Source organism: Melospiza melodia, chromosome 2 (genome assembly GCF_035770615.1).
Source record: "Melospiza melodia melodia isolate bMelMel2 chromosome 2, bMelMel2.pri, whole genome shotgun sequence".
Taxonomy (NCBI): domain Eukaryota; kingdom Metazoa; phylum Chordata; class Aves; order Passeriformes; family Passerellidae; genus Melospiza; species Melospiza melodia.
This window is the reverse complement of record NC_086195.1, coordinates 86,188,044-86,203,605: the sequence shown is the minus strand read 5'-3', so window position 1 is coordinate 86,203,605 and position 15,562 is coordinate 86,188,044. Positions and strand designations below refer to the sequence as shown.

The 15,562-nt window shown below is 41.0% G+C and overlaps 1 protein-coding gene across 3 annotated transcripts in view; it reads left to right on the top strand.

Moving 5' to 3' along the window:
* Positions 1-9,971: 9,971 nt before the first annotated feature.
* The window catches only part of DCLK1 (doublecortin like kinase 1), a 237,122-nt gene continuing 231,531 nt past the window's right edge, over positions 9,972-15,562 (top strand). For 2 of the 3 annotated variants that reach the window (XM_063149170.1, XM_063149171.1), the window contains exons 1-2: positions 9,973-10,253; positions 13,382-13,771. In XM_063149170.1, coding sequence (XP_063005240.1) covers positions 13,396-13,771 — 376 coding nt within the window. In that variant the 5' untranslated portion in view covers positions 9,973-10,253; positions 13,382-13,395. Of the gene's footprint in view, positions 10,254-13,381; positions 13,772-15,562 lie in introns of all 3 variants that reach the window. The other variant, XM_063149174.1, reaches the window with a different exon arrangement.

The following is a 15,562-nucleotide window of genomic DNA, read 5'->3' as shown; positions in this document are numbered from 1 at the left end:
TTTGCATCTTTTGTTCATCAAAACATTTAAGTAGCTCAACTAACATGGGAAACAGGTAAAAATGTTGAAATTCTTTAATAGCATATATCTACCAACTTTTGTTGTGTACCAGCTTATATAATGCTCACATCTATGCTGAAACTGTAACTAATACTTCTCATAACACATGTAAGGTATTTTAAATTATATAAGAACATTATATAGAATTATAAAGATCATTATATATATTTAAGTTCTTAAAAATAAAGAAAGGTGCATTTTCTGTCAAAGATTAGCTGTCAAACTTTACATTGGTTCAATTTTCAATGAAAGGCTTTAGGCCACTGTCAGACAGCAGTGGAAAGCTATGCTGACATTAAGAAGGCAGCTAGAACAGGGGAAATATTCACACAGTAACAAAAAAGAATCCCCATTAAACCATCTGAGACTTATACACATACAGGATATTGAGGTTTCATGTTCTTCTCCGCTATGTGCAAGAAATAATACTTTATATTAAGTTACTTGCTGTCTTAAAATGATTGTGCCTCATGTTTTCTGAATGGTTTAGTACTTAAAAAGTGGGACAAGTAATTATCGCTTACATAATAAACCATCTGCATGGATATAATTAAACATTTGCTCAGTTGTATTTGATATTAAACCAGAAAAAGAATGTGGTTAAGTAGCATTTATCTTGCAAAAGATGTCAAAATCAGCTGAAAATCCATCTATAATATCCTGGTTAGTTGCTAAGCTTTTGAAGGGGTCTTGAATAGATCTCAAATGTGATGCTGCATAACTCAGGTTGACATGGTAACATGCATAGTAAGGAAAATCTCAGCTTTATGATCAACTTCATTTTAATTCCCTCCCCTTTTCATATGCTCCCCTCAGTTTCTGGAGTAAATGTATCTTAAGAGTCTCTGATTGCAACTCATAATTATTTGGTGTAATTAAGATGGCATGCTAGTCTTTTGTTTTGTAGGCTGCAGAATAGTAGCTGGTTTATGAAATGAATCCCTAGCAGCATTTTTTTAATGACCATGTTAAATTTAGCGCTGTTCTGAGAGAGATTATGTGTTTTTCTTGGTTAATGGGATGTTTGCTATATTCAGACATCTGGCAGCACTGTGCCTGAGGAAAGAGGCAGAAAGGTACCTTGGTGTAGCTACTCTTACAGACGTATAAACTGCTAAGGGTCAGTGACCACAGCCATAGGTCCTGAAGACCCTTGTTGAGAAGGCCAGGCCAGAAGAGTCATAGCTTGAGAACACAGGCTGACATAATGATAGCAGGGCAGAAAAAGGACCCTGCAAGCCAGAGGCAAAAACAAGTTTGCAAGGACAAAACTGAGACATAGTCAACATTTCTTGATATCTTTGGATAAAACTGAGGCTTCACGGATGACTATCACAAAATTTTGTGGCTTAAAGTAATGTAAGCATGTCTTTAGATTGTTAAAAAGAATCTTTCTAAGAGCTTTATTTCTTCTTCAAAATAAATAATATTTTGTTTTTAACAAGGGTTCACATCTTTGTACATTCCAGAAGTATTTTCTCCTGTGCATGAGAGAGCAGTACAGATTGGGGTATGGTGTGGGATGTGTCTGGCACCTTATAGCATGTGATTGAGCAGAGGGAGGAAGGGAGGGAAGAGAGGAACTGCAGAGCTAAGATATCCTCTGGGGAACGTGATAGACTGGGAAAGCAAAGTGCTACACTGCACAAATGCATGAGGGACAGACAGGGATGAAGAGAGGCAGGACCTGCTTCACTGTGCGACACTTCACAGGTTACTGACTCAGACTCACCCAGTCCTTTTGGGTAAGTCTTGGATGATAGAGTGCTTCAGCTCCAAGAGTGCTTGAGGGATAGGAGAACTGTGAGATTCCACAGAGGACAAATGAAGGCAGACTCAGTGACCAAAAAAAAAAAAAGCTTAGCTGAATCTTTCTCTGCCACCTTGACATTGGTTGCTCTTCAATCTCAAAATAACTTGCCGCTTAGAAAAGTGAGATGTTACCATCACAGCAGACAGCAGTGTTACAGATTGAGAAATGAGTGTGTGTCTCCTGGCTTTACAGGGAAACCTTGACTTACCATGGAAACTTTGACATCATTGTGAGAGACCTCTTACAAAGGAAATTTTTAAAAATAGTTAGAAATACTTTAAAAGGAAGCTGAAAAAGGACAGAGAAGATCTTCCTCTTCACTGATAATTGTGGAATTAACAAGATTGAAAAATGGTTGAAACTTTCTATGACAGCTTCTGGGTCCATGGAAGCTTCACATATCTTCTTAATGTCTGATCGCTTCCACAATGGCACTCCAGAGCATTAAAAAAAAAAGAAAACAACCTTTTCTTTTAAACTTAGAAGTGGGTTTTTTGCTGTTTGGATAATTCTTATTGTAATAACCCTGGTAAAATTAAACTGAGGAAAGAAAACAAGAATTGTTTGGAGACAGTTTCCCCTAAGCCTACACCACCCAAAAAGGAAGAAAGAAAAGACAAGTTTTAATGCCACGATCTACTACAATATCATCAATTAATTGTTAACCCTAAAGAAAGGCTATTTTTCCACAATAACTTCCTTTATTGAAGCTTCACAAACTTAAACTATACAAAATTTATGGTTCTTTAATGCTTTAATGAGGAATAATTCTGTTTATGTGAAGCAGCCTTTCTTATAAATTTTCAAGGGATATTTTACACTAAACTTCTGTGTACTAAAGCAAAATTAATTATTTCTTCAAAACAGAGGACTCTGAATTTCACTTTCATGGCAAATTAGAGTTTATTTTGTTACTATCTAAGAGCATGTGGATTAACCTTCTTAATGCCAATTTCCTTTCTATCAACAATTATTTGAATGTAATCTTAAGATTTCTTTTTGACTTTGACTTCTTTATGGCTATTAATAGCAACAGCATGTTTTTATCAAAATTTTTCTGCAATGCTATATGTGAATTTATTTCACATTGACTGCACCTAAACTTTCAAAATGTAACTACATACATGGACAAACAGAAAAAGCATTATTGACCAGCTACCCTACTCTCTTCTAGACCTCATTAATTTTCCCCCACAAACATGGTTACCCTATAGATTACAGTGGCTCTATTTATTATCAAAGGACTGAGCTGACAATCCAGAGACTTTTAAAATTACAGAAAACATCAATCTATGCCAGCCCAGAGCTTTTGCCTCACGTTTTTTACAAGTAATTCTGAAATAGCAGCTCTTAAAGTTATTTCATTTTGAATGATCCCAGATCATTGTCTTTTAGACTGGCTGAAGACTTTTCAAGGTCAAGTTTTTTAAGAATTTTGGGCTAATTCTGGTTTGTTACAGTAGAACTGGAGGTGCCTGGCCCTGTCCAGAAGGGTAGTATGTTGGGATGATTTCAGTTTTGTATTTAGGTTTCTAAAGTCTGAGTCCAGTTTTAAGTATGTAAGTCTTTTCTCTGGGGGAAGATGAGAAGACTGTCAGCTACATTTAGATGCCTCCTCCATTTACTGGCTGTTTAGTTCCTCTCAGAGAGTCTCCAACTTTCATTCTTTTTTCCTCTGTGTGTGCTGATGTAGTTGTCTGTGCATCCCCGACATAATCTGTGATGACTGTGGAATATTATACTTTGATCCAATTTTACCTTAAGTCATGTTGCCACAAGAGTCACAATTATTCCATTAAAACACTGCTAATTAAAGCAGTCTGCTCTGTCAGATACAAAACTTTCACTGCCTGCATATTACCTTAGGTTTTTTTAGTCATATTTAGGATTGATGTCTGTGATTCTTTTGTTTGTCTTTTACCCGATGAACTTTACCAACCTTATGGTAGCTAATAATAGCCAAAATAGCATGACCAGAGATATCATTAAAGAGCCTTTCTCCAGACCTTATGTTTTAAATAATTTGGAAATAAAATTATTTCCTGCTCAGCATCTTAAAATAATACTTACTATTTATGCATGCACTGATGGTATTAGACGATTAGGATGAAATCTCTAAGACTACCATGATAGATTGAGGGTTGAATATCCTATAAATTAATCAAGATTTTACTTTCAGTAATAATGTAGGTAAATCTTTAATTAAAAGTGATGGAATTAGTTCTACCTGCTGCAGCTCTTTGTCCTGGGGTGGTTGAGTGGAAGGACCATCAGTGTAGACAATGTAAGGAATAGCAGTTACAGCGAGAGCTTTGCCTTACACCCCTAAGCTGGGAATGGACTGTGAGACAGGATGGCATCCATATCCTCACTCATAAAAATGCCCAAAGGATCTGATTGAGTTGTAACAGGAGCTGTGGAACCCAGCAGACACTGCCCGGCAACCTCGCGTGGCCAGTGCGCCACAAAAAATAATATCTAGAAGGTGAAAACACTATTCCTGTGCAGTGAAAATTTGAGGCATTTCTTGTGTCACCAAAGTCTTCCCACTTCATTTCTCCTCCTTGAATGACCTGAGGTTTTCCCTGGTGTTTCCTGTTGATGTCCCTCACACATCCCTTAGGGACTTGGGACACACACTGCTGATTACCTACCTGAGGATGAGCTTACATCCATCTCTCCCTCCCTCTCCTCATAAAATCCTGCCTGAGCTACTGTGATATTCCAGCCCTCTTCTGATTGACAAGACCCACTTGGCAAAAATATAATATTTGGGGCTTTACTTCAAAAGTGCCAAGAGTTGGTGAAGAATTTTACACTCCAAATTCTTTTGGGAAGCATCTCCTTTTTAAAAGTAATATTTGTAAAAATTGTATCTCAACCCTAGCCTCTCTAATTTGTTTTAAAAATGCTGGTAAAAAAACCCACCACATATGCTGTTCTTAGGTCATTTAAAAAAACAACAAAACAAAACAGTTCATGCATTTAAATTCATAAAACATTCCAGCTGTCTCTCCAAATGAAAAAGACAGTCCTGAAATCTTCAGCCTAGAGCATGTGAATACCACTGAGATTCAGTTGAGGTTATTGTTAACATACATATTCTAAATTATTTAAATTGCTTCTGCTAAAGGTTAGCAGTCAGCAAATAATATCAATTCTGTTTAACTAGTTTAAACCAAAGACCAGCAAAAATTCAGATCCTACATTTCAAAATTATTTTAATTCAGCTTCTTGGCAACAAAGGAGAAAAATTATAGGAAGAGTTTACTCAAATATATATCTTTCTATACAACATGATGATGGAGAATATTTGGAGATGGATAGAATTGTTTCACAGGTAGGATTTGACCTGCCACATGGATGGTTCATTTATAATTTATAAACTCAAAAGACAGGGCTTTAGATTTAATGTGGTAACCAAAACAGGCAAATCAAATGAGCAAAACAGCTCTTTAAACATGTCCTTTCTCATACCTGAAATAATATGTCTGAAAGAAAAATAAAAGATATAAGTCTGACAAGCCATGCTTCAGCAGAAGGTCTTTCTTTGACATCGTTAAAGCATTCATGGAATATCAGAAAGTGAAATAATATAACATTCCAATACTGAATGTGTTCCCTTTACAATGAGACCTCTTTCCAGAGGACAAAGATGTAGAAATAATCTTAAGAATGTTTTATCCAATGACCAGCATGTAATTATATCTGCTCTATGTAAAGAGAATTAACTCCTGGTCTGCAGTTTAAAAAGATTCATTTCTTCGAGAAGTCATTTAAAAGAAAACAAATGAGGAAAAGAGTCTGTAACAATGAATGATTTTACCAGATTCAAGAATCCAGTTGTGCAATTAGAGAGAGTTTTTTTTTTTTTTTTGAACACAGTCTCAATGAAGAGAAATACAAGACAGATAATCTAGCAAAAACTTTTCTGTTACCCATTATTTTAAGTCTGTGACAAAGGAAGTATCAATGACAAACATATGAGAAATTAACACAGAAATTTTACAATAACAATGAAGAACAGACAGAAACATTCAACTAATATTTCTTCATAATATGGCCCCATCCCAATCATGAATGCCATATGTTTTTGCCTAAAATAATATGGAAATAATTTTTAGTACATGAGTAATTTAAAAAGAAATTATTACTCGTCTGCCTGAACAATTAATGTTGCTATTCAATAAATTCTGGTGTGTTAAGGATGTAAAACATAGATAAAGCCAAGGACAACACAAAAAATATGACCTTGATTTTATCATTCTATCTGTGCTGGAATCACTAGCAGGTAAAACAAATGGAGTCCTGGTATTTGATGTAATCAATACCAAAAATGATTGTGTGATTAGTGACAATGAGCATGTCAAACTGGGCAGCTTTCTGGGTGAAATTGTTGGATATGATTGATGAAGATGACTGCACTGACATACGTGTCTCTAAAGTGACAGACATCCTGCAGTATATCAACCTAATTAAGTGACTGGCATTGCACAAAATCAGTGCAACACACAATAATTAATTGTGAAGCAGCTAAATGGTGGATCTACAAACGCAAGTACGGACAGCTAACCACCATCCCTTGGGTAATGCCCGAGGAATTTGCAGGGTCCTGCTGTTTCTCAGAAGTGGGTTTTTCCCGACGTGAGGCTGGTGCCAGACTCCGCAGTGCCCAGCTGGCTGGTGCCGCTCCAGGGGCTCGGATCCCTGCCGGGAGCTGGCACCGGCTGTGGCTGAGCTGGGCATATGCAGCAGCCACAGCACCAGCTCCCTTGGCCCCCTTGGTGTGGCATCCTGAGAGCTGAGCGCCTCTCTGATGAGAAGTGGAGGGAGCTGTAAACACACCCTTGACGCCGCTGCCGTGGGGGATTGAGCCCCGCATTTCAGAAAACGCTGTCCTCTGCTGCTGCATAAATTTATGAGGGCTCTGAAGAAATATTTAACAACATTAATGGTAAAATTTTAAGATGACATGAAATGCATAAAGCACTAAATAATGCAAAGAAAAAACAGTTTTTCTGTAGGGAAATTGACATCCTTTAGTGAGCCAGGATCATTTGAACGTGCTTTTTGAGACAGCTGAATGCAAGGTCATTCAGCAGGAACAAAGAATGTAGGTCACGTTTAGAAGACTGGAGACTGTGTCCTGGAAAGCAGTGACTCTGAAAAGGAATTAGGGGTCACAGTGGTTAGCCAACTAAAGAGAAGCTCCCAGAACAATGTTCCAAAGCATTTGGTACAGCCTTCAAGATACAGGAGTGTTGGGTGGTGACATAACTCTATCTGATTCTACTTTGACAAAGGTGCTCAAAAATGACAAATGTTCAGAAAAGCTGAAACTGTTGGAAGATTTCTAAATCTGAAAAACTTGATCAACAGAGATGAGAAGTCAAAGTTACTTTGTCCAAAGTTAAATGACTGTACTGTGGTTTATAAAGATGCATTTACAGGGGTCTTAGAAATACACAATATTTCAAAGTCTGTCCAACAAGGAAAGACAATTTTCTATTAGGAAAACAGCATACTTTGTTAACAGGATTATTCTATAGCTGTTGAAATGTTTTATTCAGGTTTTGTTTCTATTTGGAATTGCATTGTTTTAATTCAAATGGAGAACAAACACAAGAAAAAAGGTAAAGCATATTTTAAAGTGCTTTAAAAATAAAAGCATGGTCAGAATGCTTGACAAACAGACTACACTAGTGTGTTGTGTCTTTATGTTAGACACAAAACTTCAAATGAACAAAACAACATATTTTAAAAGATACTTTCCTACTGGTTTTATACTCTTGCCTTAATTTATACTGTATTCTTTTATTTTGACCTTCTTTGATATAGTCAGAGTGAAAGTCATTCTTGAACATCTGTGAAATATTTTGAACACTTAGGCTAGATGTTAATAATACATGTCAGAGAGATGTAAACACCAATGGGAGAAATAAATTATGTACGTGAATACAGGGCACTATAGCTAAAGTAATGAGTCGAAACATAAGCAACTTCCATTAACCTGATCATCAGAAAAAAAAAATTCTTTATCATTGGAGGAATTCAACTTTAAAAGGATGTTTCCTTTGGGGAGCAGAAGCCCCGAGATATTTAAATGAGACATTTACAATGAATTGAACAAAATAGCACTAAAGAATGTTAAAAAACACTCCTTTTTCAGGACCACAGTGGTATCTTCCATCTCTAATCTATGTGATTGTCTGCTTTTTCTTATAATTTAAGACTGTCATGAATATTTTATTTGATTGTTGACCTACAAAAGAAGTGGTTTAAAGAATAAAGTTTTGTTGTAAGACTACCAGAATTCTTTTAATATTAGTTTCCATTCTCCACCTACATATACCAAAGTTACCAATATCACTGGTATCTGTTTTGTCTAAGCACAGACCAGGACATTTTCAAACCCAACAGACTAAAAAGTTGCTGAAATACTCAATGTGGATGTGCTCATTTTTTAGGAACTGGCACCTGAAAAACAAGCCTTTACTATAAAGTGACTCTGCACCTCATTGTCCATCGGGGAAGAGTTAAGTGCCTTAGAACAAGACCCCAAAAAACTAAGCTAGGTGGTAAGAGTGTGCTGAGGACACAATTGGACATTGAATTCTGACTCTTTTTGATGTTCAGGTATTTTAATACTATTACTCATTTGAGCAGAGGTTTTTCTGAAGGTTATAGGTGCTCATTTCTCTTTCAAATCTAGGGGAAAATGTGTAGCCAGAAGACTCCTGTTTGCTCTGTTCTTTAGTGATTAAAAAAACTCCTCCAGGATGATGAAGACAAGGCAACAATTAATTTTTCTCCTTTAGGGAATCTCCTGTCTCCTGAGAACCTACATGTGGACTTCTCTGGGGGATAAGAAAAGAAAGGGAGTGCTCCATCCTCTTCTTTTGAGCCTCTTACATTTTTTGTAGATGGAAGGCTTGGTTTGCCTTCAGAGAGATTAAACAGGAGCCTCTATTCTGATTAAAGGTCTGTCAAAGGGAGCAGGGCACCCTGGGCTTAAGTCCCTGCTCCACTGATTGTCCCTGGATTTATGGATATAAACACATAAATTGTCCGTAATACAGACACACAAAGCCATCTTTTGTCCTTCCCAAATGAGCGCCATAACCATGAGGTTACAGACTAATTCCCTCTCTCTGACCTAATGCATTTTTAATTCTTTTAGAGTGGAGCAGCTCCAACAGAAGGGACAGACTGTGTTTTCTTCTCTTCCATGTCCCCCTGGACCACAGGCTGTTTACCTGACAAGCAGAAGAGGGCTGAAGTCTTTGCTGCACAAAGAGGAGCAAACCAGATCCTTCATTGAGAGAAGGATCTCACCACTGAAATTTTTACACTAAAGTGAAGAATAACAAGCCTATGAGGACAAGCACCAAGTAGGGCTGAAGTTTTGTGTGGAGGTTGACTTGGCAAATATGCTCCAAGACCTGATGGGCTCAGGGGTTGGGTGACTCCAATGAAGCCTGAGATGCCTTTAGCCAAATACACATTCTGAGAATTTTCATCCTAAAACCTGTAGCATCTATGGAATTTAGTCACCTCCAAGGTCAGTTGTAACTAAGCGAGTGGTATGAATAAGCATGGCTCCTGGTTTTAATGCCTAAATTCCACATCAATCCCACATTCAGCACCCAAGTCACGTCATGGGGCTTTGGGAACTCGGTGGGATTTCAGCACCTCGCGCCCAGGCGAACCTCCTGGACATCCAACATACCCATGTGCTAAAATTACTTCCCAAGGCGCTTTTCGGACTCGGGCCAGATGCCCCCCTCGGCAGGCACAGCTCTGTCCCGGGCACAGGCAGCTCCGGATCGGGCACGTCTCACGGGCCGGGGCTGCCCGGGGCGGAGGGAGGCGCCGGGCGGGCCGGGATGTGCCCCGGGGAGATCCCGCCGGGATGGTGCCCGATGGGCTCGGCAGGGCTCGGCTGGCACCCGGCGCGCTGCCCGGAGCGGCTCCGGCATTCCCGCAGCGCCCATGGAAGAGCGGGCCCGCAACGGGAGGGAGAGAGGGGGAGACAGCGGCGGCGGCGCCGCCCTCTGGAGAGCGCCTGGGAGAGGCTGGTGTGAAGAGCCGCATTTCAATGAGGGCCGGGCTAATGCAAATCACTGCAACCGGCAGCAGCAGAAGAAAGGCGAAGCAGCTGCAGCCCGGGCTCCCCAGCAGCGCGCTACAGCCAGGGGAGGCGTAACAAAGGCAGCAGAGCCGCTTTCTGCGGCAACTACTGCGCCTACAGCCGGGTGGTCGCGGGGGGAGGGCGGGAGCCGCCGCTCTTTGGCCGCTTCCCATTCCGAGCCGCCGCCTTCCCTCCGCGCCCGGCCGGCCGGTCTGAGTGAGGAGGTGCCCGCCAGGCTGCGGAGAACAGGTAAGCGCCGGGGCCGGGGCCGGGGCCGTGCCTGCCCTGCGCTGTCCTGCCCTGCCTTGCGCGGGGGCTGCGGCGTGAGGGGCCGCCGGGGCGCGGTCGCGGCGCGGAGCGATGCACCTGTGCCCATTGTGTGGGGCGGCGGCCTCCGCCGGGCGCCGCGGGCGGCTCCGCGGGTGCGGAGCGAGTGCCGGGCTGCGGGAGCGGGAGCGGCCCCGGGTGTGCAGCGAGTGCCGGGCTGCGGGAGCTGGAGCGGCCCCGGGTGTGGAGCGAGTGCCGGGCTGCGGGAGCTGGAGCGGCCCCGGGTGTGCAGCGAGTGCCGGGCTGCGGGAGCGGGTCTGGCCCGGGGGAGCGAGTGCCGGGCTGCGGGAGCGGGTCCGGCCCCCGGGAGCGGGCGCGACGCTGCCCCGGGTGCCCCGCGGCTCGGGCATCCCGCGGGGGGCTGAGGTGCCCGGTGCCAGCTCCGGAGGAATGGGCGTATGTCACACACGGTTCCCCTACCCCAGCAGAATAAACCCCATCTTTTCGTGAGCCCGCTGCCGCATGCATCCGTGTTCCCCCACCAGACCCGCCGCCCTCCCCCGGTGGCTAGTGGTCATCCGGCTCTGCTTAGTCGCCGAATGGTCTGCGCTGGGTCCCAGTCACATCGCGGCGTAGTGTGGTGGGTTTTTTTTTTGATCAGCATGCGTGTTTTTTTCATGGAAATGCTCACCCACACCTGTATTATAAATAATTCTTTAACAGATGTTAGGGTGTGAAGTGTTGGCATGGTGGTTTTTCAGGGGCGTGTCCTTTTTTGCGTATTTGCCTGTATAAGACTATATATTTATACACACAAACGGAAACATCAGATCAAATTGTTTAGCATTTCTTTGTCTGCTCTGACCTTGTGGTTTAGACACGCTTTTCTCTACATACCAGGACTGTGGAGCTATAGGGGAGCTCTATTTCGGTTTTGAGGATGTATTTGGGAATTACAGATAGTATTGATGAAAGCATAAACGTGTGGAAGAAAGGACGCTGACTCACACTTCTTCTTGCCCCTTATCCAAAATTAATAAAGCTGAAAGAGAAAATATCTTCGTCTAAACTTTTTTTTTTTTTTTTTGAAGGGAGTGTATTAGAGATGGTTTAAGTAAAGATAACAGCAGACCTAAGAAAAATCCATTCTTCTTGGCATAGGAATTGCTTGAGAGATACAGTTTCTGAATTGTGCATTCTGGGATTGTTTAAATCTGAATAACAGGTTCTCACTGAAAATGGATGGGAATTGAAATAACTGACAGAATTTTTTTAACATGGAAGCAGTGATGGTGTGTTCTCAATCCTAAAATGTGGCCACTAAGCTGTATTTTGCATTTAACATATAGAGTGAAATGCCACAGCAAACGCTCTTGTTCATTTCACTGAAATGGGATGTAGTGTGCATGGGAAAAGCAGAGATTAGTCTTTTTTTTACATATATAAGAAAACACACACCCTGTACTTTATGTAGATACTTCTGAAGGATTTACAAGTATAAATCCTGCATTTATACATAAGCATATGATCCTGTGTCAGTGTAACAAAGTCAGTTGTGAGCTGTAACCAAAGTAGGGTAAATAATTTCAGCTAGGGCCCCACATTTGCCTTAGGTGTCTGTGCTGGTCCAGCACGTGGACTGCTCTGAGAAGTTGCTGAGCACATCACCTACAGCTTTGCAGCATCAGGGTCCAGCTGTATAATCATTGGTTTAATACAAACTTCTGCAAGTCAAAGAGCATCTGTAAGTTTTCCTCTATTTTCTCCCATGTTCTACAGCTGGTTTGAATACATCTTTTTTTTCTTAATGGTCACATCATTATGAGTGGTTGAAACAAAGCTAGTGCTTGCTGGTTTTTTGTCTTTTTATTGGAAATCAATGAGAGAGGCCACTTCTAAATTAGGTCTATGTATCTGTGCTATAAATAAATTTTCAGTGCTTTACTATTCTGCAGACAACTGCAAATGTATGTGGCTCCTAAATTAAAATTAATATGTTTAGAACCTAATGATCTTTTGATTATTCTATTTTTTGTATTTTTATGTCTTCTGTTTGCAGATTAATGTGCACTTTGTATTATTTAGTCTTGTGTTGGCTGTCAAAAAGTAACAGTATCTGCCTCCTTGATTTTATTTCAGAACATGTCAACTTCTGTTTATGTAAACTGTATTGAACAATTGGGATTGTTTTGGTCAAGGCTGAGGGGTGTTTCTCACAGTCAAACATGGGAGACACCAATTACTCATTTGCTCAATGGCACTGATTTTATCACTCCTTTGGTGATGGCAAACGAAGCTGTTGGCCTTAATCAATTTGAATATTAGGCTTAGGATATTAATAATATATCTTGCAAGACATAGAGCCCTGAAGTAGCTTGCTCATTGAAAAACATTGTCTTCTAATAAATTTTTTCTTTAATTTTGTGCCCTTTGAGCCCATCTGTTGGTTCAGAGTGTGTAAAGCATTTGTGCAAGGACAACCGAAATAATTTATTACAAAGCTTAGGCTATGAGGAAACCAATGGTTGGAATATGCAGGTAGTTTTTAACATTGGGATTGACCCACTATGTGTGATAGTCCTGATTCTCATTGCCAACCTGCCAGATCTATTCCTCTGAAAATTTCTTAATTGCCTAGTTGTTGGCAACTGGCAGCCCTTCTGAAAGAACACCTCCTGAGGTCACAGTTGGAACCAAGGGTTTAGTGGGGGCAAACAGTTGAGAAGGTAGATGAGACTCAAATAGCACCTGAATATAACATGAGAAAAAGTAGAAAGCTGATGCATTTATTCCTTTTTTCCAGTAGGTCAACTTGGTTCCCTCATTTTCCGAGATACTGAATTTGAACAAACACTTCTCAGTGTTTGCTTATCATTAGCATTTGGGTTCATGAGTTGTTAAGACATTTAACTTAACTGTAGTTCTTAAGGCATGGCAAGAGGCTTATGTGTGAAATGACCACATGACTGTAGCATGGTTTTATTCAAACTTTTTTCTCAACCTAAGAAGCAGTCCTCTGTAAGAGCGTTGTATAGAACAGGAAGTCTTAAATTGAGCTCCCTTAAAACTTCTAAGTTTAAGCTTTTTCTGTCCTCTTGTGCATTCCTTAGGTTGAACTTCCAAGATGTCCCTTGGGAGAGATATGGAGCTGGAGCATTTTGATGAGCGTGACAAAGCTCAGCGATATGGCAGAGGGTCCCGGGTGAATGGTCTGCCCAGCCCTACCCACAGTGCCCACTGCAGCTTTTACCGAACCCGCACCCTACAGACCCTGAGCTCTGAGAAGAAAGCCAAGAAAGTTCGTTTCTACCGTAACGGAGACCGGTACTTCAAAGGGATTGTATACGCCATCTCCCCTGACCGCTTCAGGTCCTTCGAAGCGCTCCTGGCTGACCTGACCCGAACTCTGTCCGACAATGTGAACCTGCCCCAAGGAGTGAGAACGATCTACACAATCGATGGCTCCAAGAAGGTTTCCTCCTTGGACCAGCTAGTAGAAGGTGAGCAGTAGGATCTGGAGGTGTAGAGTTAGGTTTGAATCGGCCTTTGTCTAATCTTTTAAATCTTTCAAAAAGAGGTGATGGTATTCTTATTGATAAAGGAAGGATTTTCAATGGTCTGACTAGAAATGTGGATATCTTAAATGACACCTTGAAATATTGTTGCCTTGCTACTTCTTTCCTTCTTGTTGAACGTGTCTAGCCTTTTCCTTTCAACATAGTGTTGATAGTCCTGTATCCTGAAGATTGTGTCTAATCCTTCTTTTCATAAAGATGCAAGGTCAAACCAGTGAGAGTTTGGTCTTTTGAACTTCAAAAGTTCTGTGGTGCTAATGAAACCTATGTGAAATTCAGTTCAGATGGGTTTTTTTGGTTCTTTAAGTCTCTGAAGCCTAGCGAAGAGCTCTACCTCTTCTCTACAGGTAAATATGTCTTAAGTAAAATACTAGCCTCTCATTGCATGGCATAAATGTTGGCAACCTGTTAAAAGAGTAATATTGTAGCCTTGATTTAGCTGGGGTAGATTGTAAACTTTTTTTCCTCTGTAGCATATCCCTTTTCCCCAGTCATAGAATTGGTAAGGTTGAAAATGACCTCTTACATCATTGAGTCCAACCATTAACCCAGAACTGCTAAGGCCACCACTAAATTATGTCCCTAAGTGTCACATCTGCACATCTTAGAAGCCTACAGGGATGGCCTGTTCCAGTGCTTGACCGCCCTTTCCATGAAAAATTTTTTCCTAATACCCAATCTAATCCTGCTCTGGCTCTACTTGAGGCCTTTCCTCTTGTCTTATTGCTTGTTACTTGTGAGGAGAGAACCAACACCCGCCTTGCTACAACCTGCTTTCAGGAAGCTGCAGAGATTTTAGGCTGTATGTAAATAAAGCTCATGTACCTGCAGTATAAACCATCACCAGTGGTTTAGTCAGAACCGACAATTCTTGGTCCCTGTTAAATGTCAGACATGCCAGTCATTAATTATCCCATTGAGAACAAATTTATCACTCCTTCAGTGATAGTTCTATTGCCAAAAGAAGCTGTCAGCATTAATCAATTTGAATATTAAATTAAAAAAATTAATAGTACTTTTCTCAGGTATTACAAATAGCTAAAGTAGGTTTTCCAACATGAAGTGCTTCTGGGCTGCAGTGGATTTCTAGTGTAAAACATCAGAATGTACAGAGTATTAAGGCATTGACTATCACATGGCTATAAATGAGAGTATTTCTTACCCATGAAGTTCAAATGCCGGTACTTGATTGTGTTCCAAGAAAATAAAGGTGGAACAATTAATTCACGTTTGCTTCCATCCTCCCCCCGGCCCCTGTGTGCCATGGACAAACCAGTAAAGAATGGATAGATAGCCACCAGACAGCCAATTTAGAATTGTAACAGAGATTGTAATTTCTATGTGATTTTCATTTTTAGCACCAGGTGAGAGAACTTACAGTAACAGGATGTAATGAGAGGATCAGAATAAGGCTAATATGGAGCGAGAAGAATAAAAGGGTAATGGCAAATGTGGCTCCTGAAAGACGAGTGCAGCTTTGCATAGCAGGTGTTCAGCCACCATTGGGTTGTCTCCTTTTTGTGTCGTAGCAGAGGAAAGCTTTTAAGTACTGAGAACCTGATATTCTTGATAATCTTCCTTGTGTGAAAAGGAAAGTAGGGGGCAACACGAAGATGCTTCAGAAAGAAAATTGAAGGGGCAGGATAGTCTAAGTAACAGGTTTGGGGGTTAGGGCCAGAGCTGTAGAGAAATGGAAAGCATACTGGTCTGAGGAGC